Source organism: Peromyscus eremicus, chromosome 1 (genome assembly GCF_949786415.1).
Source record: "Peromyscus eremicus chromosome 1, PerEre_H2_v1, whole genome shotgun sequence".
NCBI lineage: Eukaryota > Metazoa > Chordata > Mammalia > Rodentia > Cricetidae > Peromyscus > Peromyscus eremicus.
This window is the reverse complement of record NC_081416.1, coordinates 24,825,191-24,851,032: the sequence shown is the minus strand read 5'-3', so window position 1 is coordinate 24,851,032 and position 25,842 is coordinate 24,825,191. Positions and strand designations below refer to the sequence as shown.

General features: G+C 41.1%; 1 protein-coding gene across 1 annotated transcript in view; it reads left to right on the top strand.

Annotated features, from left to right (window-relative positions):
* The window catches only part of Exoc6 (exocyst complex component 6), a 139,431-nt gene that overhangs the window by 8,421 nt on the left and 105,168 nt on the right, over positions 1-25,842 (top strand). Inside the window, exons 2-6 of the mRNA XM_059253754.1 lie at positions 17,169-17,340; positions 18,676-18,723; positions 18,852-18,942; positions 20,764-20,809; positions 24,997-25,201. Of these exons, the coding sequence (XP_059109737.1) occupies positions 17,169-17,340; positions 18,676-18,723; positions 18,852-18,942; positions 20,764-20,809; positions 24,997-25,201 (562 nt within the window). The remainder of the gene's footprint in view (positions 1-17,168; positions 17,341-18,675; positions 18,724-18,851; positions 18,943-20,763; positions 20,810-24,996; positions 25,202-25,842) is intronic.

Below are 25,842 nucleotides of genomic sequence, written 5' to 3'. Positions count from 1 at the left end.
TAATGTCATAGTTCTGGTGATGTCATAGCACAGCACCTCAATGTCATATTTGTGGTGAGGCTGTGGTAAAGAGGTCTACTATGCTGCTGGTCATACAGAAGTAAAGCTTGTACAACTGTATACTTTTTTTGTTTTGTTTATCAAAACAGAGTATTTCTGTGTAACAGCCCTGGCTGTCCTGGAACTTGTACGGTAGACCTGCCTCAACCTCACAGACCTCACAGAGTTCCATCTGCCTCTGCCTCCTGAGTGCTGGGATTGAAGGCATGCGCCACAACACCCAGCCAACTGTATACTTTTTAAGAGGCTGTTAGTGGTTTCTTTATTTATTTATTTGTTTGTTTGTTTGTTTTGGTTTTTCGAGACAGGGTTTCTCTGTATAGCTTTGCACCTTTCCTGGAACTCGCTTTGTAGACCAGGCTGGCCTCGAACTCACAGAGATCCTCCTCCCTCTGCCTCCCGAGTGCTGGGATTAAAGATGTGTGCCACCACCGCCCGGCCGAAATTTTCTTTTGAAAATTATTTTATTTTGAAAAAAAGATTTATTTTTTTATTTATGTATATGTGTTTGTGCCTGCCTGAGTTTAGTGTACCATGAATACAGGTACCTGCAGGAGCCAGAAGAAGGTGTTGGATCCCCAGGAACTGGAGTTACAGCAATTGTGAGGCATTATGTGGGTACTGGGAACTGAACCTGGCTCCTGTGGATGATCAATAAACACTCATAACCCCTGAGCCATATCTCTAGCCTCCACATCACCATTTTAGATTCTGCTTTTTCTGTGTAAAGTCAGCTGTAAGACAGCCTTAGGTCCTCTAGGAGGTGAAGGCTTTGTTATTAAAGGAGATCACAGCTCTGTGCATATTATTGAGCCCCCAAGACCTTCCAGTGGGACAGTATGTGGAGGTAAAAGACAATGATATTGATCATTCTAGGTAGGCCTAGGTGCATGTGTATGCTTTCTCTTTTTGTGTGATAGTTGGTATTGAACTAAGGTCTCCTGCTTGCTAAGCATGTTATCTCCCATTGGGTTAGGTTCCCAGCCGTGACTTATTTTTCAACAAGAAAGTAAAAAAAAAAAAAAAATAATAAAGTAAAAATAAATAAATAAAATAAATTTAAAATACTGATAGCTAGATGTGTAGTAGGCTTTGACACTTGATTTATTTTTATTTATTTATTTATTTATTTTTATTTTTATTTTTTTTTTTTGAGACAGGGTTTCTCTGTGTAGCTTTGCGCCTTTCCTGGAACTCACTTGGTAGTCCAGGCTGGCCTCGAACTCACAGAGATCCGCCTGGCTCTGCCTCCCGAGTGCTGGGATTAAAGGCGTGCGCCACCACCGCCCGGCTGCCACCTGATTTATATGTGTATATGTAAATACACTCTGTAGTGTTCACTCAATGACAAAACTCATCTCACAATTCATTTCTTAGAACATAGCCTGTGAATTGGGGATATAACTTAATGAGTTTTTGTTTAATATGCATTGAAGCCCTGAGTTTGGTTCCTAGTACCACCAAAAAAGAAAACAAACAGACAAAAAAGGGAGAGAGGAGGGTGGAAAGGGCAAGAGGGAGGGAGAGAAGGACAGAGAGGTGAAGAGCATAGTCCCATCAGCACGTAGCATTGTGACTGTATTTGATTTTTTTGTTATTTTAATGGAGTCTTTTCTTATGTTTTATAATTGGTCTTATACGTACATATTATAAGCACATGTTGCTGTGGTTTAGCTTATTTATTAAATAAGCACATGTTGCTGTGGTTTAGCTTATTTATTAAAGGCTTTATTTCTAGGGTGGTTCTATTGGAAAGTGATGAAACCTTTAGGAGGTGGAGTGTGTTAGGGTTCTCTAGAGGAACAGAACTTATAGAATGAATTTATATATATGGAGAAAGGGGGTTTATTGGAATGGCTTACAGGCTGTGGTCTAGCTAGTCCAACAGTGGACCTCCCTCTGCCAATGGGAGGTCCAAGCATCCGATAGTTTATTTAGTCCACAAGGCTGGATGTCTCAGCTAGTCTTCCTTATACTCTGGAATCCTAAAGAAATAGGCTCTAATGCCAGTGAAGGAATAGACTTGCTAGTGAGAACAAGCAGCAAAGAGAAAGCAAGCTTCCCTCTTGTCCTTCTGTAGGCTACCAGCAGAAGGTGTGGCCCAAATTAAAGGTGGATCTTCCCACCTCAGAGATCTGGATTAGAAGTGCGTCTTCCCACTTCAAATGATTTAATTTAAAAAAAATTTGGGGCTGAAGAAATGGCTCAGTGGCTAAGAGCACTGGCTGCTTTTCCACAGGTCTTGAGTTCAATTCCCAGCACCCACATGGTGGCTCACAACCATCTATGATGAGATCTGGTGCCCTCTTCTGGCCTGCAGGCAAACGTGCAGGCAGAACACTATGTATAATAAATAAATACATCTTAAAAAAAAAAAAATCCCTCACAGGTGTGCCCAGGAATTTGGGTTTTAGTTAATTCTGGATGTAGTCATGTTCACCACCAAGAACAGCCATCACATGGGGTGTAGTGAGAGGTACTTGGGTCACTGGGGACATGCCCTAGAAGGGTGCTGTGGGACCCCAACCTCTTCCTCTTCTGCTTTCTGGCTGATGAGGAGAGCATATTTGCTCTGCCATATTTCCCACCACAGTGTGCTGCCTTGCCACAAGCCCAAAGCAGTGACCTCCTTTATTCAGTGAGCCAGAATAAACCCTTCTTTATAGTTAACTATTTCAGCTATTTCTTTATAGATACACCAAAGTAACACACACCCACACCCACACATACACACACCTGCACAGACACACTCACACACTCCCTCTACAAACGCTGGTGATCTTTGTGCCTATACCCTTTCTCACTACCCAGTGCCTTGTGCAAACTTGGCACATACTCTGTCACTGAGCTACACCCTCCGCCCAGGTGACAACTTTTTGACTGTGTGTGTGTGTGTGTGTGTGTGTGTGTGTGTGTGTTGGTTGGTTTTGTGGTGCTGTAGCCAAAGTATCGGAAACAGGGATTTTAGAACACTATGGCAAGGCCGAGCTGCTCAGTCCGTTGCATTGGGAGTGTGGAAAGGCTCCTCCCATCCTGCAGGACCGGAAAGTGGGTGGGAACCAGGTATCACTTTAAAAAAACCGACTAGGCTCCACCTCCATTAAAAATTGCATTTGTTTATTGTTATTGTTTACGTGGGAGGTGTGTGTATGTGCTACGGCGTATGTGTAGAGGTCAGAGACAACCTGTAGTTGGGTCTCTCCTCCTACCTTTAGGTGGGCTTCAGGGCTGGAACCCAGGTTCTTAGGCTGGTGCAGCAAGTGCTGTACCCACTGACCATCTCACCAGCCCAGGCCCCACCTCAGATTCCATAGCCTCCAAAGATGACACTGCCAGCTGGGGACTACATGTTCAAAATGGTGGCCTGTGGGGGATATTTCAGATTCAACCCATAATGATGCGTTAGACAAACTTTTACTTTTTTCTTCTCATTTCTTAAATCTTATGTTGTTTTTAAATTTTCTTTGGTTTTGTTTTTTGATTTTCTCTTTTCTGACTTAATAGTCTAATGCACATGTTGAACACAGTACAGATTGAGTATTTCTAATCTGAAAAATCTGTCTCCAAAATGCCCCAGAGTCTGAGACTTTTTGAGCACCAACATAATGCCACAAGGGAGAAATCCCACAGCATGGTTTGTTTTATGTTTAGTTACCAAAAATAGTGTCCTAGATTACGACTCAGCTCTGTGTAGGAGGTGTAAAGAAGTCTAAATGCACTTCATGTCTCCTTCCCCGAGATGTGTCGTCTGATGTATGTGCAGGTTTCTCAGCATCTGAGGGAAGACCATAGCAGACACCTTTGGTCCTGAGCACTTTGGATTGCAGCCACCTCGCTTGCAGAGTGTCAGCACCTTTTCTGTCCCCTGACTGCCAGAGAAGCTTTTAGTGGCCCTCCCCAGGACAACTGGCTTTGGGTTAGAGGAGTGTTTAACAAAACGGCTGACTTCTGTCCTGTGCCTTTCTGCACCTTTGGGGTCAGTCCCCTGATTTTTCTCTTGCTTTACCAGTGGCTGCATTGATGCTGGATTTCCCATTAAGGAAACAACAGTCCTGCCATTGCAGATTAGCTGCTTGGTGCTGGTGATCTGTGTCTCCTGTGCCTTGGTGTGCTGTGTGCTTTTAAGGATGTTTTGTCTTGGTAAGGTGAGGTTGGTCTGCTTGCCTTTGAGTCAATGCCCTGTCTGTCTCATGAAACAAAAATGAAGCTCTCCTTCAATTTCTGTGCATTGCATAAACATTAACTAAACCTCACCTCTCCAGGCTGAGACCTTGGGAAGATCAGCTCAGGTCTGATGCTGTCTTGGTGGTCTTTTCCTTCTTTCCGTTTCTTCTGCAATAATCAGTCTGTTTGAGACCATCTGTCCCTAGGTGGTCAATAAGTTGTATTTCATTAAATTATCCATCTACTCAAGTTTTTATCGATTCAAGTTATTATTGAATACTTTGGAATTCTAATATAATTTTATGATTTAATAATTTGTTCTGTTTTGATGATATTTCTCTCGTCAGTTCTAGTTTTGGGTAGTTGCAACTTCAATCACAGACACACCCCATGTATACACTCAGGCTAGTGGCTTGTCTGTTGTTGATTTACGCATGCTTTTTTTTTTTTTTTTTTTTTTTTTTTTTGGTTTTTCGAGACAGGGTTTCTCTGTGTAGCTTTGCGCCTTTTCCTGGAACTCACTTGGTAGCCCAGGCTGGCCTCGAACTCACAGAGATCCACCTGGCTCTGCCTCCCGAGTGCTGGGATTAAAGGCGCGCGCCACCACCGCCCGGCGATTTACGCATGCTTTTGTGTGTTGTGTGTACATGTGCATGTGGAGGCCAGAGCACAACCTTGTTGTTGTTCTGCAGGCTCTGTACCTTTCTCCTGGGACAGGGTCTCTCACTGGTCTGACACTTGCCAATCAGGCGGACTTGGGTGGCCAGCTAGCCCCAGGGATGCGCCTGTCCTGCCTCCTGCCCCACCTGTATGCGGGCGTTTTAAACGTGGCTTCTGAGGTTTAAACGCAGGCTGCTGTGCTTTAGAGGTAAGCACCTGACCATGGAGTCCTGCCCAGCCTGGTCTGTGTTGTCTTTTCACCTGACCGTGGAGTCCTGCCCAGCCTGGTCTGTGGTTGTTGAAGCCTGTCTTTTGGTTTTGTTAGCCCCACTGGTGTCCTGACATTCCATTCTCCCTTCTGTTTGATGAGTCCTTCATCTCTGTACTTTGTGACTTTGAATTTGGGCCCTCTGCTTAGTTGATACCGTTATTTAATGCTGTAGGTTTTTCTCCAGTGATTTTATTTTATATCTGGTTTTTTTCCTCGCTGTGTCCATATATTCTGATCTCCTTATTATTGCTTCAGAGAAATTTTGCTATTTGAATTTTGTATTTTTCCTGTTGATGTAACAGTTTTAAATAGTGGGTTTTAAAGAGTCTAGTCATCGTTTTGTGAAAATTTATTCCTGTTTTGGGGTATATAAATATCAGTGTTACATTTTTGTTTTGAAAAATAAATATACTACTCCACTTGTAATTTTTAGCATTACAAAGTACCTTATTATTATTATTATGTTTTGCCTTGGGTTCATGTGTTCTTTTTTCTGTTTTGCTGAGAAGCCAACTCTTTCTTAATTGCACATTTCTTAAGGCACATTTCTTCTTAATTGTAAACTAATGTTCCTGTGAGGGATTTTGGCAAAGCATTAAAGTTCAACTCGTAAGCTATTGGCAAAATGCACATTATTAGGTCTGCTCTATACAGGCTGATATTTTTGTTATATTTTCTCAACTGTTTTAGGGAAGCTGTCTCTATCCACATGTATTCATCTACTTAATTGTTGTGAGATTTTTTTTATCTTTCATTTTTTTAATTTTTTTTGCGAGATTTTTAAATTAAAGATGATTTTAGCAATTGTTTATTTTAGAAGACAAATAAAATGATACGTGTGGGGTGCTTCCATTTCTTAACCCTTTGTATTTTACCAAGTAGTCGGAAAGTCAACAGGAAGGATGTCTCTTTGGTCAGGAATGTGAAAACAGGAAGGAGGAAGTCTATTGGAAGTCTGTGTTGGCTGATTACACCATCAGCTCTCCCATAGAGGATGTTCATTAGTGATTGGGCTGCACTATTACCCAGCGTTAGAGAGAGTGCTAACGCCAGGCCCATGAGTGTCAACTTGTTACAGGAAGTAATGTTAACTAATGTTAACTAATGTTTCCTATACACGGGGATGGAATACTATTAGTGAGAACTAACGACAGGAACCCCACACAGTGGAACGCAAGGCAAGGAAAATTCAACATCAGAAGTTTAGGAAGATAGCCCTTCACTTTTTGGCCTTTGCTTCTTCATGGTGCTTAGACAAGCCAGATAATCCCTTATAACGTGCGTCCCTGTTCCAGTGCTGCAGATGGACAAAACCAGAGGTCTAGTCCCCAGCCCCTCTCACCCTTAAAGCGGGTAGGGTGTGTTAGCTCTATTGTAGAACAATTTTTGAATATTTCAAATTTCAACTGAACTTGAATCCGGTTGCCATTATCTTCTAAAGCATTAACATTATTTTATTAGATTTATTAATTGTATTGACGTGTGTTTTGCTTGTGTGTTTATATGTGCACCATATGTGTGCTTGGTGCTGCAAAGTTCAGGAAAGGGTCTCGGATTTCATAGAACCGGAGTTGTGAATGGTCATGAGCTACTGTGTGGGTGCTGGGAGTCAAACCTGGGTCCTCTCTAAGAGCAACAAGGGCTCTTAACCTCTGAGCTGTGTCACTAGCCCCTTATGGAGCATCTTACGAGCACACGTAGCGAACTGGATAAACTATTTCGTGGGCAGATATACAAAGAGTGGGTGTTTTATAACAGAAGTCTTTTCCAGGGTTCTCTGTTCTATAGCCCCTCCCCTAAACTTCTTAGGGACTCTCATTTACGCTGCAGCCGTTGGTTAGGATACCCAGCCAATCTTAGGATGCCTTAATCTTTATTATTGTTATTAAGTGTTATTGTTGTTGTTATTTTGTAGCAGTACAATATTACAGATAATTTGGGAGGAAAACATGCAGAAAGCTTGATGGCATCCTCATCAGCATCATAGGCCTGGAGTGTTGGGAATGCTATTTTCCTGCAGTCTACCCATTTCAATTTGGCTTATTTCCAAGCCTTATTTCTAGATTATCATGTGCTGCTTCCTGGAATTTTTTTATGTCATTGCACAAATTGGCTGACAAGATGGTTCAGCTGGGTAAGGTGCTTGCTGCTAAACCTGCTGACCTGAGTTCAGTCCCTGGAATCCACGTGGTGGAAGGAGAGAACTAACTCTCTCAGAGGGTTTTCTGGCCTCTGTGAGTGTACCGTGGCACAGGTGCATGTGTGTACACACACACACACACACACACACACACACACACACACACACATATCACAGTGAACACATAAAGCTGAAGTAGATTAAACAGCTCACAGTCCTGTCAGAAAGCTTGGCTGTTTTATTAATCTGTGATTTTAGCATCATGTGCATACAACACTTCACATGAATAAATCATAAAATAATCTATTTGTAGGTATTTAATGTTGGTGTAGAAAGTGAAGCACAGTTTGATATTCAGTTCATTTAATCAAAGAGTTAGTGTTGATTTCGTATCAGCTTTTGGTATATAGGATACACGTACTTTTTTGTATTTATTTTAAACTCAAATACTGACTTTAATATGACAGTACAGTTATTTTTACTTATTTATTCTTCTCTCATAAATTACATCCCGACCACAGTGAAATTACTTTTATGTGTGTTCTTTCAGTACCATAATGCCTCCTAAAAGTCAGCTAGTGTGTGCTAAAGGCTTATCCTGTGCCGTGTTGGTCACTCATAGAAGCTTGAGATTGGATTTTTGTTGTGTTCATAGTTCTGTTTCACTATTTTTTTTTTTTTTTTGGTTTTTCGAGACAGGGTTTTTCTGTGTAGCTTTGCGCCTCTCCTGGAACTCACTTGGTAGCCCAGGCTGGCCTCGAACTCACAGAGATCCGCCTGGCTCTGCCTCCCGAGTGCTGGGATTAAAGGCGTGCGCCACCACCACCCGGCTCTGTTTCACTATTTTAAATACTTATTTTAAAGTAATGACTAACAAGATAAAAATAGCTTTAAAATAGCTGGGCATGCTTTTAATCCCAGCACTCAGGAGACAGAGGCAGGTGGTTCTATGTGAATTTGAGGTCAGCCTTGTCTACATAGCGAACTCCAGGGCAGTGAGGGCTACATAGAGAGACCCTGTATTGAAAAACCAAAAGAAAACAAACAAACAACAACAAAAAAAAACAAAGGAGAAAGCTTATTTCATTTTGGTTTTATACTACTCAGATGTCAGTTAGGTTGAGTGTGAGATTCACGTAAATTGATGCAGGTGTATGTATGATTGCTGAGGGCTACTTGTTGGTGAAGAGTGCCCTCTAGTGAGTGATTCTTGTTACTAAAATTTACACTTTGTAGCCTCACACTTGTGAATTGAATATAAAGATGGAAGACATCAGTTCTCAAGGAACTAAGAAGATTAAAACAAAACAAAACAAATCACTAAACAGGCCGGGCGGAGGTGGCACATGCCTTTAATCCCAGCACTTGGGAGGCAGAGGCAGGCGGATCTCTGAGTTCGAGGCCAGCCTGGTCTACAGAATGAGTTCCAGGACAGCCAGAGCTGTTACACAGAGAAACACTGCCTTGAAAAACAAAATCAAACAAACAAAATACACTAAATAAATTTGATGTGATGTATGAATAAAAAGATAGTATAGACTTTGTGTAGAAGGCCCAGGGAAGTTCCGTGTAATTAAAGTGTCATCTAGTGTAACTGTCTTGAGCTGAAATTGGAAAGAAATGTAAGGTATGTATTGAAGCTTATGTAGGATAAGGCATCCTTGGAATGGAATTTTCCCCAAAATTAAGTAGTTTATTGACCAAATGTTTTACTCACTTAAGTTAGATGGAATCTATTATTTGTTTAAAAGAAAATAATTTCAAATCATGTGAATTTATGAATAAGAGGCCTTTCTCCCACATGGCATCTCCTTTACTATTTTTGAGTAATGCTTTACCTCACAGCCTCTGACATAGTTGTTAAAAATCCAGAGCCTTAAATTTATCTAAAAAGGTTTGTAGTGTTTGGGTCCATTTCTGGCTCCAGCTACAGGGTCTCAGGTGAATTCTGAACTGCTTCTGAAGAGATGGTACCCTGGAAAGACTGAATTATATTCTCGATCTGTAATAGCCAAGAATGAAAAATGTAACTAGAAACAAAGTGGTCACTCATGTTATAACAAATATAATACCACAGTGTAGCTTCCTACACACACACACACACTGTATACACACACATACATACTGTACACATACACTGTACACACACATACACACACACTGTACACACACATACATACTGTACACACACACACACACACACACACACACACACACACACACACAAAAACACACACACACAGCTTTATCTGAGCAATCTGGGCAAAGCTGTTTCCCTGCGTCTTAGCTCACTTTTGCTATGTTTGTGCTCATATCCTGACTGGATGCTTCTGTCCGACCCATTCTGAAAGAGCTGTCATAATTTGTGGTCCTTTGTTTAAGGAAATATCTTGCCAGGTCGTGACGGCGGCGGTGCTGGTGGCGCACGCCTTTAATCCCAGCACTCGGGAGGCAGAGTCAGGCGGATCTCTGTGAGTTCGAGGCCAGCCTGGTCTACAAGAGTAAGTTCCAAGAAAGGCGCAAAGCTACACAGAGAAACCCTGTGTTGAAAACAAAACAAAACAAAACAAAACAAAAAAAAAACAAAACAAAACAAAAAAAAACAAAACAAAACAAAAAAAAACGGGAAATATCTTAAAATCTCACCTTTTCAGTTGCCATGTGATTACTGATGACAGCTTAGCGAACTTCTAAACTTACTGACATTACAAAATATATATTGGATAGGATGGTTTTTAATAGATTTTGGAAATTTATAATCAGGTTTTTTGTACTTCCATTTAAAATTGTCTTCATAACAGCATTTAAAAATGTTTAGTTTGTCAAAATCCAGTAGACTATGGTGGTTAATTATTAAATATATTTAATATAAATTAGACATATTTTATGATATTAATAAGAGTGGTATTCAGAATCTGAGAATTTAATTTAAAATTACTTAAAGATGAATGATAAGCAATTTCATTAATATGAAATATTAAACTTGTATTAGAAATATATTAGAATGATAAGCTGGAAATTATGCTTGATTTGGCATCTGAAGAACTGATTCAGAGAAGCCCCCAAAACGCCTGTACTTGAAGGATGTGAAGCGGTTTTTATTGCTGGAGATGCAGATTGAACCTACTGTGTCTCTGAGTGACAGCGGAAGCGCCCTTGTGGCTGATATTGAAAAGGTAGACGGGTGTCGCAGGCCTGAGAGAGTCGGCAGCTCCTACAGTCTTGTCAGAGACAAAGTCGTGACATTTTTTTCTCAAAAAAGTGTGGAAAGATTTGACACCAAAAGGCAGAAGCAGGGTCACTAGTGCCAGAGATTCCTGAAGGTAGTTTTTTTGGGTTTCCTAGCATTTGGGAGTCTCTTTCCTTGAGAGGCTCCTTTTTTTTTTTTTTTTTTTTTTTCAATTACGTTTTAATAAAAATGGATCTTTTTATGGTGGTGGCCACCATAGTATCTTTCTGCATAATAACATTATGTAGAGATTGGCCTAGACCAGTTCTTTCTTGGCTATGCATCTCACATATCCTATTAGAGAATGAAGCATTCTAGAATAGAGGAAAATGCTTTTTTTTTTTTTTTTTTTTTTTTTTTGATTTGGTTTTTTGAGATAGGGTTTCTCTATGCAGCTTTGGTGCCTGTCCTGGATCTTGCTTTGTAGACCAGGCTGGCCTCGAACTCACTAAGATCTACCTGCCCCTGCCTCCCGAGTGCTGGGGTTAAAGACGTGTGCCACTACTGCCCGACCTGAAAAATGCTTATTTTATTTGGAAAGGAAACTATAGTTATTTCAGTAAAAATAGGTAATATGTGGAATCGAGGATTAAATGCTTTGAGATTACATCAATTTTTCTCAAAGTTTAAATGTTTTAGGAAAAAAATCAGGTTTTGGGAGCCAGTACATTTTATTTTCTTCCTGGATATTGTGGTGGACTTACTCTTTATAATGAAGACACAGTGAAAGAAAAAGTATTGTAAAAAGTATGAGGGTATGTGCTTTTTTATTAAAAAAATAAAAATCCAATTACTGGAGATGAGAATCCTTTTTTATATTTCTTGGGAATTAAATTTTTTCATCAGAAAGGCTTTTTCTTTACCAAAATAGAACTATGAAATATTACTATTTCATTTACAGAATGAAATTTATACATCTATCGGAACACTGAAGTGTCTCGATTTATCAGATTACAGTTGATAATAAAAGCATTAATTTTTACTTCATCCCTTTTAACATTTAGAATCTTCCCAATGTACCAGCATCATTACCTCCCCAGAATTGTCTTTCTCCAAACTTTAGATGCTTCTAAATTTTAGAATTTCTCTAATTTTTAAAATTTTCTTATTTTTATATTTTCTACCACTAGGTGGAGTCCTATACAAATAATTAAAAAAGGCATCTGTGAAAGATCATTCTCTTGTTTAAATTCCAAAAGCCTGGGGGGTGGGAGGGAGCTGCAGAGATGGCTCAGTGGTTAAGAGCCCTGGCTGCTCTTACAGAGAATCCAGGTTCAGTCCCCAGCACCCACATGGCAGCTCCCAGCTGTCTGTAACTCCACTTCTAGGGGATCTGACACCTTCACACCAGTGCACATAAAAAAATTATTTTTTTTTAATTCCAAAAGCCTCATAATATTAGATAATCAAATGTTACAGAATCGCTTATAACTGAGCACTTGGCTTTGGTGTATGAGGTGTGAGAAGATGGACTGTATCTTTACTTAAAAAGTTGTCATGTTTAAGAGACTTTTGTGCATTCCTAGTTGCTAAAGTTAAAATATGGGAATAAAATCTTCAGTGTAGCGTAAGTCACGTGTTTTTATTGTAAGTCATGTGTTTTGTTGTTATGTAGCACAGAATCTTGACAGAGGACTTTATTGTGCTATGTAGCCGGAGAATTTTTCTCCAGCTCCCACCGCCAAGTCCCGCCAGTCCCGGAGCCCACTTATAAAATAAACACACAGACTCTTACATTATTTAAACTGCTTGGCCATTAGCTCAGGCCTATCATTGTCTAGCTCTCACTCTTATATTCAGCCCATTTCTATTAATCTTTACTTTGCCACGTGGCTCGTGGCTTACCGGTACTTTACATCTTCCTTGTCTTGATGGTGGCTCCAGCCGGTCTCCCTTTCCTTCCTCCTTCCTCAATTCTCCTCTCTCCTTGTCCCGCCTATACTTCCTGCCTGGTCACTGGCCAATCAGTGCTTTATTTATATAGAGCAATATCCACAGCACTGCTAAGCATTTGGAAGGGTGGCTGAATTTTTCTTTAACATACTTTTTTTTAAATCGATTCTTTGGAAATTTCACATTATGCACACCAGTCCCACTCATTTCCTGGTCTTTCTGTATCTGCCCTCCACCCTTGTAGCACCCCCCATCCCTCACCAAAAGAAAAAAGAAAAAAAATGGTTTCCCAAAAGAAAAAAGGAAAAAAAAAATGGTTTAAGAAAACGTCCAAACGCAAAACAACAACGACAGCAAAAACCCCAGTCACTCCTCCGTTTCCCCAGCCTTTCCCACCCTCTCCGCCACAGACTTGTTTGTCGTAGTGGCACTGGGATCTTTGGTGTGTCACACAGTATACTCTTTTGCCCAGACAGCGTTTCTTGCAAATGTTCTTTGCCATGAGTTGCTGGTCAGATTCAAGGCCTCTGGCTTCTGGTAACCATCCATTCGGGACCTCCCGAGAGGCTCCTCTCTGATATCCTGCCGTTGCCTAGAGACACAGAGGCCCTGCTGCTCTGGTTCCTTAGGACCAGTCCCTTCATGAGCTCCAGCAGCTCATAGTGGGGTAGATTCTGGGGAGTGCCAACTCAGAACCCTAGATGTGGGCATAGTTGGTAGCTGGGTTGGTCGTCCTGGGCCTCCGGGAAATGATCACTTGCACATAGTGTGTCTTCTCCAACACTGAGTATTAATGCTAAGTAGCTAATGGGGTTGCATAGGAACCAGGAAGGACACCCTGGGGTTCTAAATGAAGGCGGTTGCAGAGAGAGAAAACAGATTCGTTGGCTTATTTGAATGACAGGAAAGTGTTCTGATGCATGCTCTTGATTCCACTGGCTATTCTCAGTCATCTTTTACATCAGCCAAAACCAAGGTGGATTTACAGTATGTTTAACAAAGAGCCTCTTTTAAAAGTATTTTGTTGTTTGAGATTATAATTACATCATTTCTCCTTCCCTTTCCTCCCTCCAAATCCTCCCGTATATCCTTCCTTGAGGTACAGGGCCAGCTCTCCCATCTCCCCAAGGCCAATTCTCCTGCTCCCACGCTACCACCTCACTCTGCAGCTTGCTAGGGGCAGGATCATCTGGCAAGGGGCAGGGTCAGCTTTCCATGTGTGGTGGTCAGTGAGGAGCCAGGCCAGCTCTCCTGCCCCATGCCTCAGGCTGGGGGAGGGGGGGGGGCTCTCCCAGAGCCAGCGAGGGGTGGGCCTGCTCAGGACGGCGCCCTTGGACATCAACATGGGTTTAAGCTGTGGTCCGGACCACAGGCATGCTCATTGCCTTTGATGGTAACATGGTTGTGGATGTCAACACAGACCCCTGCTTCAGTAGGGCCATGGACAGCACAGGCACAGACATCACGCGGCCTCAGGGGGCAGTGCAGGCCACTCACATCAGCCTGTCCCTCACCACCAGTTCCACCTCTCTCCACAGCACACGACCACTCTGTTTCTCTTTCTCTCCCATTTCTCCACCACGTGTTTGCTCATTGTGGTGCTGCCCGCAGGGGCAGGCAGACCTCTGGCCATTGTTCTGCCCTCCTGCTCCCTGAATGAACTCTTACCTTGACATCACTATTTGTGTATGGAGCACTAAGGTACCACCTTAGTGGGCTGGAGAGATGGCTCAGGAGTCAAGAGCAGTGGCCGCTCTTCCAGAGACCTGGGTTCCATTCCTAGCACTCACAGCTCATAACTGTCTGTAACTTGAGTCCCAGGGAGTCTGACGCCCTCTTCTGGACTCCAGGGGCTCTGCATTCACACGGTGCACAAATGTACATGCAAGCAAAACACCGTACACAAAACATTAAAGTCTTTTATAAAAGATGTTACCTTAGAGAATGTGGAGTAGTATAGCGTTTATCAGCTTTCTCAGGTTCTACCTTGCTAGTCTGTCATATTTGTGAATTTGTGCGCATTTGTAGGAGCTTGGTTAGACTTCCCAGTAGATGGTAGAAATCCTGGGGAAAATCTTTAAAAAAAAATAGTTTAATTAAAGCTGTGTGTAACTGAAATTTTTAGAACAGTAATATAACTTACTCTAATATATTAAGTCAATATAGTAACCGACTTTGGGTTAAAGAGTGAGTAATACTGACAGTTCTCTTTCCTGCCCTCAAATCACAGTTTCAAAGAGTACCGATGATTGTTCAAGGTAAACTGGGTCTTTTCAGAGAAGCCCGGGAGGGAGCTGGTATTTCCTTCTCATGTCTTGCTCCTCAATTGGTTGCATTTGTAACTTACTGCTGCCTAGCGATTAGCCACGCCTCAGTTCGCATCCCCTTTCCTGTGTGTTGGTTGATTTCACCTGATGGGTGCAGCAGTGCACATCAGGATCCCTGCCGAGTCGGTCTCAGTCGCTGCCCTTCAAATGTGCTGTGGGCGGCTGCTCGGCTGCTCGGCTGGGGCTTCCCAGCCCCGCTCCAGGGAAGTCATATAACGTTGTATTTTTTAAGTTTTACTGGATCAGGTAGACTTGGGATTAAGTCTTGGCTGTGTTTTTTGTGTGACTTTAGACTTACGTGTTAATCCTCCTCATGTGCACTGGAAAACTGGACTGCTGGCAGAGTGTGCTGTGGAGGTGTAGTGACTATTTAATGAGGCCCTGCATGAACAGCACTGACTGTGTAGTACGCACTCAGTTGGTATTTTGATTAGCACCGTCACTAAGACAGAAGCAGCCCTCCTGACTCCTTTCTGAACCACACCACACCACCCAGCATTTTACATGGGCTCTGGGGACCCGAACTCCAGTCCTTGTGCTGTCATGGCAAGTGCTTTGACAGCTGAGCTATCGCCCCAGCCTTTGGAGTCTGAATTGTGAGCGCTCCTACATTAGACTGACTGTGTACCACACACCACTGAAGTCCTACATTAGACTGACTGTGTACCACACACCACTGAACTCCTACATTAGACTGTACCACACAACACTGAAGTCCTACATTAGACTGACTGTGTACCACACACCACTGAACTCCTACATTAGACTGACTGTGTACCACACACCACTGAACTCCTACATCAGACTGTGTACCACACACCACTGAACTCCTACATTAGACTGTACCACACACCACTGAAGTCCTACATTAGACTGTGTACCACACACCACTGAAGTCCTACATTAGACTGTACCACACAACACTGAAGTCCTACATTAGACTGACTGTGTACCACACAACACTGAAGTCCTACATTAGACTGACTGTGTACCACACACCACTGAACTCCTACATTAGACTGTACCACACAACACTGAAGTCCTACATTAGACTGACTGTGTACCACACAACACTGAAGTCCTACATTAGACTGACTGTACCACACACCACTGAACTCAAATACATCATCTCTCATGGCCCATGAACCTTAAATCAAAGTAGATAGCCAACTGTTGTGGTTGCTTCTACCAAAGGGATTTCTTAGGATGTAAGATTTCCAGTTACACTCAGAGAGAGCAGCCTTTGATAGACAAGGTGACCTGTCACCCCCTCCCACTTCCTGTCCCTCCTCCTCCACTTCCCTTTACCCACTCCTCTCTTCTCCTTCAGTTCTCCCTCTCCCCACCTTTCCTCCAGAAAGAGGACCAAAGACCTGGGCTTGCACTGGACCTTACACAGGAGGCAGCGGCTGGGGAGGTGCAGCCACCTCCAGGTTCAAAGCTATGTGGAAACGCCTGCCAGATTGTCTCAGAGGTGCTGTGCTCACAGTTCTGCTCGGTATAGCAAATGAACACTCGTAGTCAGCAGTGGGAAGGGCACGTAGGGCAGGGAAGGAGAGGTCCAGGGATAAGCGTCTGTTTGTCTTTCTCTAGTGCCAGTGTGTGGGTAGCCCTTCCTCTGTTGCTAGTGAAGTTCCTCGATGTCCAGAGCTTTTTATCAGGGACAGTCATGTGAATGGGACTGATTGCCTGTGTGGGTCTGGCTCACTGCCCACTTCGCTGACCTTGGCTTTCAGCCTCGAGAAAGCTAAGGCCCTACTTTCATAAATCTTACTGTTACGGCCTCCGCGCAAATAGACAAGACATTACACAATGTTCACTCCCAGAGCCAAGGACAAGCTTACTGCATAGTAAAGGGGTTGGTACATTGTGTTTGCAAATGCTGTGGTAACCACAATATGATTCTGTACTTGAGGATGTAAATTTTGGAATCAGATGGCCAAGATGCATATTCCCATCATAAATCTTGAATTGTGGAGTTTATGGCACTTATAGTGAATAATGTATCCCAAAAGCAAGGGTAATAACAATATCCGCTTATTGTAAAGATGAAAGAGTTACTATATAGCTTTTAGAACATATTCTGACACAGTAAATGCTATAAAAGTCATGTGTTTCTTCATATATTTCTTACACTATTGATTCAGTTTTGAGCCTTAGTACGTTAAAGATTAATATTTGACCCACATCTCCTAAGCCTCAAGACTTGTATTTCTGGACACCTAGGAATATATTTAGGGGACTATTAACATTCTCAAAAAGAAATGAAATATTTTCCTTTAAAATTATTTCTAATGAAGGTAATAACTGTTCGATTCATTTACTTACTTGGAGATTAAATCTCTAGTTACTGCAAAGATTGTGGTTAATAGGGAAAGCTTTTGGAGAACTGGGAAGTTAATTTTGGTTCTTTTTTACATTCAGGTCTGTGTATGATGATCAACCAAATGCACACAAGAAGTTTATGGAGAAGCTGGAGGCTTGTATCCGCAACCATGACAAGGAAATTGAAAAGATGTGTAACTTTCATCATCAGGGCTTTGTAGATGCTATTACGGAACTCCTTAAAGTAAGGGCTGATGCAGAAAAACTGAAGGTAGGAAATACGTTCAACTTCTCTTCGCCTTTCTTTATTAACTGATGTAATACTCTAATACATTAGCCAGTGAGTGCACTTTGGGGAAGAAAACAGCATATGTACTTGAGAGTGTTCCCTGTGCTCTGCTAACACAGTTGTCAGCACTAAGGAGAGCAAGGCTTTTGTCTGATGTCTTTACACGCAGGAAATGTACTAAACCATACAAGTAGGGAAAGGCCTATTTACAGTTTGGGGATTTTTAAAAAACGATGGTACAATGGTGTTAAAAAGCTGTCCTCCCTGGGCGGTGGTGGCGCATGTCTTTAATCCCAGCACTCAGAGGCAGAGGCAGGTGGATCTCTGTGAGCTCAAGGCCAGCGTGGTCTACAGAGTAAGTTCCAGGACAGCCAGAGCTACAGAGAGAAACCCTGTCTTGAAATACCAAAAAAAAAAAAAAAAAAGAAAAAAAAAAGCTATCCTCTAAAGTTATGAAAGTTTAGTATAAATGATTTCATGCTGTTATTTAATTATATTGAAAATTTATTAAAGGAAGTTGCTCACATATTCTGCCATATTGGAGGCATTAGTTATTAAACTAGGCCTGGATCTGGATTTGTTCAGTCAGAATATAAAACATTTAATTATAGGAATTGTCTTTTCATTTGAAGTGCTTCTCGGGCAGAACACAAAGACGATGATTAGAAACCGTCATATAAAGGATATTCAGATAACAAGAGACCAGACACACCATCAGTGAGGTCACTGAGCACGTCTGTTCTGCAGCTAATGAGATTTTTAATAAATAAGAATGTGCTTCCTCATATGATGACCTAATGAGTCACTTAATATGTGGGAAAATCGAGGCTGAGCTTTGGCTGCACCTGCAGCTTGAACATGTTGCTGTGGGTTGAGATTTCTGTGTTTGATGTTAATCAGCCTCCCAGGGTTTGCATTGAGAAAGTATGAATGTTTAATTACCGTAAAATGCAATCGCCATTTCCTACAGACAGTGAATGGCACATAGACCTCATTGAAGTTATCAAAAAGGGACCAGTGGTCAATTGGGTCAGTGATTTGAATTGTTTGACAGACTTAGAAAAGCAAGTAAAGTTCAAAAATCCTGAGTAAATTTGAGAAGTTTGCCACAGAATCTGTTAAAAAGAACTGTCATAACCAATTGAAGTTAACAAAAGTCCTTTTCAATCAAAAGTTCAAGTTCAAGCTGTAGAGTTAATTTGAATTTGCATTTCTTTGTTCTGAGTTTCTCATGAAGCATGATCTGATTACAAGGGTGAGCAGTTACATCAGGGCAGCTTCATGCGTTTGTCTAACTAAGGCGGAATTATTTTTAAGGTGCAAGTTACTGACACCAACCGAAGGTTTCAAGATGCTAGAAAAGAGGTAAGAAAAGGGTGGATGGCTAGAGGGCTGGGTGGATGAGTGGGTGGGTGGATGGGTGGAGGGAGAGAGAGCTCAGTATATATGGATGCCATTGAACTTCAAAATTGTCAACACTTTCATTTTCTAAGGTGATAGTACAAACAGAAGATATTATTCGATGTAGAATTCAGCAGAGAAATATTACAACCGTAGTAGAGAAATTGCAGTTATGCCTCCCAGGTGAGTCAGACCTGTGTGTCGTATGTTTGGTGTGGTAAAATTACAGTTCGATACTGCTGAACAGTCATCTTCCCTGTGGGAATTACAGACTGTTGTGATTGCGCCCCGGCAACACCTGTGGTTGCCTTTCACGGTTGCTCCTTCTCTGGCTTTCCGTGAGTTTCAGAAAGTAAATGTTTCCATTTCACCTGTTTCCTAAACATCTTTGCATTTCCTCTCTGCCTAGCTGGCCATTTGGGTCACCTCCCCACCAACCCCGCCTCCACGCTTGTCTGTTTTCCCTCAGGGAGAGTGGCTTTTAGTTTTGTTTTTCTGGCCTTTATCTACTTTGCCTGATTTTTTTTTTACCTCTAGTTCCCATTGTTTTCTGTTTGCACTTAACACATTCATTTTGCTTTGTTCACAATCTCATTTTGCCAATAAGGTGAGGAAACATTATAAACGCTAGGCCTCCCCTCTTTTGCCTCCTGTAATGTTTTTTAGAAAGGCTTAGTTCCTGGTCTGGCTCAGATGTTACTGGGATGTCACATAAATTCTCAAGAGCTAACGAGTATTTTCTTTCCCTGGACTTACTGTGTTTTAAGTTGAATGTATGTATCTCCTGTTCATATAACAAAGCAGGTGTAAGCCGTCTCAGTTTCTTCACATGGTCAGTGATGACCATCTCAGGGTCTGATTTAGCTTACTTCCTTGTTAGGAAGAAACCTAACCCTCTATAACTAGAGAAATAGAGTACCATGTATACTATTTATGTGATAGAAATTTAGCTTGGAATATAAATGATATTGTCAACATTGTCAGTAGTTTGTATTGGCTAAGATAAATACATTGTTTTCTCACTAATGAGAATAGCTTTTCTTAGAACTCCTACAAGTCCACTTAGTTGAGTACATAGTGGACCAGGGATATTTGCATGTTAACCTTGAGTAAATAAACTGCCAGTTTTCCAAAGGTTTCAGGGTGGGGTTTAATAGTGCCTCTGCTGTGCTAGATGCATTGGGTTAGCCGTGAAGACAGCTTCTTCACTGAGGGCTTTGTTATTTGTTGCTTTAGACAGTAAGCCTAAAAGTGGGTTCTGGTGGAGTGAATGGCAGAGAGCTGGATTCAGCACACACCATAGTAGGCTGTAAAACTGAGATGCCGGACAGCAGCTCTGAGTGTGTGTGAATACTTACTCTTCATTGCCACACCCAGAACCTCCCCCTCCCCCAAACTGCCCCTTGGATGATCAACACATACGTTTCCCCATGTGTCAGGTATTATGGAAGATACTGGAATCACACAGTTCAAAGTTCATTATTTTATTGAACAATTGTATTTCTGGGGCTTTGTGGAAGGGTTGAAATAAAGATTCTTTGCTGTGTCTGTTTCCACTGTTATAACTCACTGTGCTGTTAGCATTTGACAGTTTTCTTTCTTTGTAGAATCGGTGTAAATTTCCTTATGTAGTTAGTTAATGTTACGGTCATGCTATTTGTGTTCAATCAGATGATCTCACTGTCACTCAGTTTTCTTTCTGAAATAACTAAATTAGAAACTCCTAATTGCACTTCTGGAAAGAGATATTAGTAGTTTCTGAATAGAATAATTATTGATAGGTTTCTGTCTCATTGCAGGTATCAGTATATACAAGTGTTCCAGCTTTAATATGTTAATGTATATAATGTTCAATATGTGCAAATTAAACCATTTCCATTAACAGCACATATAACATTTTATTTGAGAATATTAACTCACCACTTTGTAGTAGAGAGAAGACTAATGGGTTTGTTATGTCAAACATACTTTTCTTATAAAGCTAAAATGTTGTTTTTGTTGCAGTGCTGGAAATGTACAGTAAGCTGAAAGAACAGATGAGCATGAAAAGGTGAGTTCGCTTCTCTGTTGTCTTAAGAGTCCTTATCAGTAAGCATAGGTCAACTCAGTGTGGATTACAGTGAAGCTGAATTTTCTCATGCAACATATTTATCTTTATCACTTAGTAAAGGAAACTGTAGCCATGTATTTATGAATCCTTGTCCTTTATAAGTGATATGAAAGATTGGTAGTACTGATAGAGGATAAATAGACAACTCAAAAGGAGTCAGAATTTTGTTAACTTACTGACATATTTTACTATAATGGGTACAGGATGTGGGCTGAAGGCAGAGCACAGGTGGTTAGGAGCTGACAGCCAGGACAGTGTGCTTCACCTTCTGCTTCATAATACAGATGAAAACATGACATGAAAAGTAATATAAAGTGGTTTATTGATTGCCATAGGAACATTGATAAAATGATGTCCAAGGTGTTTAAAAATGAACAACTCCAAAGTAACAGTGAAAAGCCAAAATAAACAAGACACATATGGATTGGGAAATAATTTTTAATTATTTATAAGCAATTATAACATGTAATATACAAATCCATAGTCAATGAATACCTTGCTTTATAGTGCTGTACCTTGAATTTCAGTAGGTTTGCCAATTTGTATTAATTTGTAGAATAGTAATTTTCCCTTACTAAACATAAACAAGCCAGAAAAGGTAAGTCTTTTGTTTATATACTACTAGTATGTTCTCTTTTTCTATTATGCATTCTCATATTTTAAATTTCAAAAAGTTTTATGTGTTTGTTGCAAAAAACAAGCAATCTGCCCCTATCCCCCAAGCCTACCAGGGTTTATTTTCCCTTCTTTTCATTGACCAGCTAGCAGCAGAGTAAGAAAGATATTCAGAAATAGAAAAAAGTAAAAGCCCAGAGGCAAAAGATAGATAGGTTAATTTAAAGATAAGAAAAGATAAGAAAAGCTGGCAAGAAACAAGCCAAGCTAAAGCCAGGCATTCATAAGTAAGAATAAGACTCTGTGATGTTTGGAAGCTAAAAGAGCACAATCAAACAACATTTTGGCACCCAACATGGGGCTAGAGTAAAAGAAAATCTATCAACACTGCAGTCATTATCATTTCTTTTCCTTTTCTTTTCTTCTTTATTTTTTGAGATAGGGTTTCTCTCTGTACCTCTGGTTGTCCTGGAACTCACTCTGTAGACCAGGCTGGCCTTGAACTCACAGAGATCTGGCTGCTTCTTTTTCCCAAGTACTGAGATTAAAGGCATGTACCACCACTGCCCAGCTTCATTTTTTAACTTTTTCCTTAAGAAAACAAAACAGCCGGGCGGTGGTGGCGCACGCCTTTAATCCCAGCACTCGGGAGGCAGAGCCAGGCGGATCTCTGTGAGTTCGAGGCCAGCCTGGGCTACCAAGTGGGTCCCAGGAGAGGCGCAAAGCTACACAGAGAAACCCTGTCTCGAAAAACCAAAAAAATAAATAAATAAAAGAAAACAAAACAATAAGCCTAAAAGTTCTGTAAATTTTTTCTGATATGTTTTATTGGCCTTTGTTTTTAGTGTGCCTAGATACTTGGGGAGCCACTTTTTAGAACACTTTGTCTCTATTTTATGTATTTGAGTGTTTTGCCTGCTTGTATGTACATGCACTGTGTGTGCACTTGGTGCCTACAGAAGCCAAAAGTGGGTATTGGACTCCTTGGGACTGGAGTTACAGTTGGTTGTGAACTGCCACCTAGATGCTGGAAACCAAACTGTGGTCCTGTCCACTACAAAAGGAGCAAGTATCCTTAATTGCAGAGCTGTCTCTTCAGCCCTAGGAGCCACACTTTAACTTGGAAACTAATCTTTAATCTTATAATGTGCTAGGAAATTTTCTTGATATAAATTTGCTTAGAGTACTGACCTATTCTCTCCCCCTCTCCTTCTCTCCTTCCCTCCCTCCCTCATTCTCTTCCTCCTTTCTTCAGAAACAGCATTTTACTATATCCCACCATACACTTGAACTTATGACCATTGTGCCTCAGGCTTCCAAATACTGGCATGTAGCAAACTTTTTAATCAGATTGTCTTTGGACCTCCAGCCTGCGAATAATGATCTGGAGACTTATTATTAATTATAAAATCTTGGCCTTAGCTTAGGCTTTTTCCCAACTAGGTTTTGTAACTTAATTGACCCATTTTTTAAAATCTATGTTCTGCCATATGTAGACAAATTTCTAAACAGTCTTATTAAATAAGAAACACAGAGCCAAATAGCCAAAGAGATCAGAGAAATAGCGAATGGCCACCCACTAACCTTAGCTTACCACCTCACCGTAGCTTCCCAAGAGAGAGTCTTCCTGTCTAACCTGTGCTTTTATTGCCTTCCTGTTCTGCCTTCTCATTGGCTCTAAGCCCAGCCACATTACTTCCTTGTCACTGCCTGTCTATACAGACCTCCAGGTCTCTATGGTTGGTACTGGGATTAAAGGTGTGTGTTAGCTTGGCTGTGTCCTTGACCACACATAGACTCTGCCTGCCATGTGATCAGATTAAGGGCATGTTGTAGCTAGAGTTTTCCTGCCTGGCCCACAGTCAGGACAAATCTCTGTCACCTGCCAGTTCCACAGCAGCTCAGACCCGACCAAGTAAACACAGAGACTTATATTGGTTACAAACTGTATGGCCGTGGCAGGCTTCTTGCTAACTGTTCTTATAGCTTAAATTAATCCATTTCCATTAATCTATACCTTGCCACATGGCTCGTGGCTTACCGGCATCTTCACATGCTGTTTCTCATCATGGTAGATGACAGTGTCTCTCTGACTCAGCCTTCCACTTCCCAGCTTTATTCTCCTCCTTGTCCCGCCTACACTTCCTGCCTAGCCAATGGCCAATCAGTGTTTTATTTATTGACTAATCAGCAACACATTTGCCATACAGAACATCCCACAGCAGCATGTGCCACCACCACCTGACTTCTGTTTATGGCTTGCTATGACCTCTGATCTCCAGGCAAACTTTATTTATTAACATATAAATAAAATATCACATTTCAGCACAAATAAAATACCACCACAGCTATATGGCTCGGTTACCTCTCCATAGTATGACACATCTGACTTGCAGTCTGCTGGTGAAATCCTCACGCCTAGATTCCTCCTTCTCTCTCTCCCTGGAAAGCCTGCTTATCCTCTCCTGCCTAGCTATTGACCCTTCAGCTTTTTATTAAACCAATCAGAAGGCATCTTAGGCAGGGGACAAATCTCTGTAATATACACAAATATTCTGTAACACTGACATGACAGGCATGAGCCATGCCTTGTCACAAGAGTTGATATATTCTTTTTTCCACTAGTTTTCAGTTTAAAGCATTTTATAGTTTTCCTTGGATCTTTGAAACTTAGGATGTTTATTAGTGTGTTGTTTATGCTTCTGAGTCCAGGAACCACTTGATCAAGTTACATACTGTTTCAGTTTTCTCATCATAGTTTATAAGTAGTATCGACTGCCAATAGATTATACCTCAGAGGCTTGAAAGAAAGAAGCAGCCCATGAAAGTGTGTGTCAGTTTCTGTGGGGCACAAGCTCTTGGTTCCTAATTACTATACACCTGATTTGTCCCATAGTGCCTGGCAAATAGTGGGTATTCAGAAAATATTTGTTGAATTGAAAGAAATCACTCGACAAGTGATTTTCATCTTACTTTTGAGACACTTAGTAATATTTCTAATTAAATAGTAGCATAAAATAGTCTAAAAGAAAGTTAAATTTTATGTTTATTTAGACTGAATCGTGCTATAGTTTTTGATGGTATCATTGTGTGGGTAGATGTTATGGTAGGAGAGATAGTAAGAAATTGCATAGTGAATAATTTAGTATTGTATTGTGATTTGTAAATTTATTTACAGTTAAGACATTGTAGCAACTATGATTATGTTCCTCATATAGATTTAGATGGAATTAAGTAAAGAAGGTTATATTAGTGGAAGCCATGAATGTTAGCTGCCAATGTGTGTCTAGTATACATAGTTGTGTTTAGTAATAGAGATAAATACTAATTTTATTTTCTCCTGGGTGCTGTATATGGAACCTGAGGCCTGTGTGTGCCAGCAAATGTCCCAGCACCGAGTCCAGTCGCAGTCACTTCTCTTTGAGGGGGGTGTCAGCCTGATTCATTACTTGGGTTTGCTTGTGAAACTAGTTGACATGAACTTTTTACAGTTTCCTTTCCACCTCTCACAGGTATTATTCTGCACTTAAAACAATGGAACAGTTAGAGAACGTGTACTTTCCCCGGGTCAGTCAGTACCGTTTCTGTCAGCTGATGATAGACACGCTTCCTAAACTCCGGGAAGATATCAAAGAAATCTCCATGTCCGATCTCAAGGACTTTCTGGAAAGCATTCGAAAGCATTCTGACAAAATAGGTGAAACAGCCATGAAGCAGGTGAGTTTAACATTTTAGCTTAATATTCTTGATTTTAGGATGTAAAATATGGCCAAGGTTAACCTCTTGACATGCTTATGTGGGTTTAAGCTTACCATTTTCTAATCATCCCTAGTCCTCCTTTAGAATGGATTTTATTCAGTATTTTCTCTGGACTTACAGATATTTTAAAAGTGTAAGTAAAGCCAGTTTAATTGAATTCTTGAGTCGTTCACCAGCCACACTCAGCAGCGGTCCTTTCCTTCACGCGGTTTTGCACTAATGTTTTCTAGCAGTCACCTCTGCCTTAAAAATAAGTGTCAGCCACAGGGGTGAAGCCAGTTGTATGCTAAGGTCCTAAATTGCTCCTTTTTAAAGATTGATCTTTATTATTTTTATTATGTGTATGTGCCCATGTCTGGGTGTAGGTGTGTATATGTGAGTGCAGGTGCCTGAGGCAGCCAGAAGTATTGGATCCCCTGAAGATGCAGTTACAGGGTCATTGTCGGCTGCCTGAAATGGATGCTGAGGACTGACCTCTTGTCCTCTGCAAGAGTAGCAAGTGCTCTTAATGCTGAGCTACCTCTCCCATACATTTTTCCTTTCAAAAACATACTAAAAATGCAGTTGGAATTAAAACCTACAGTTCAATAATAAGATGG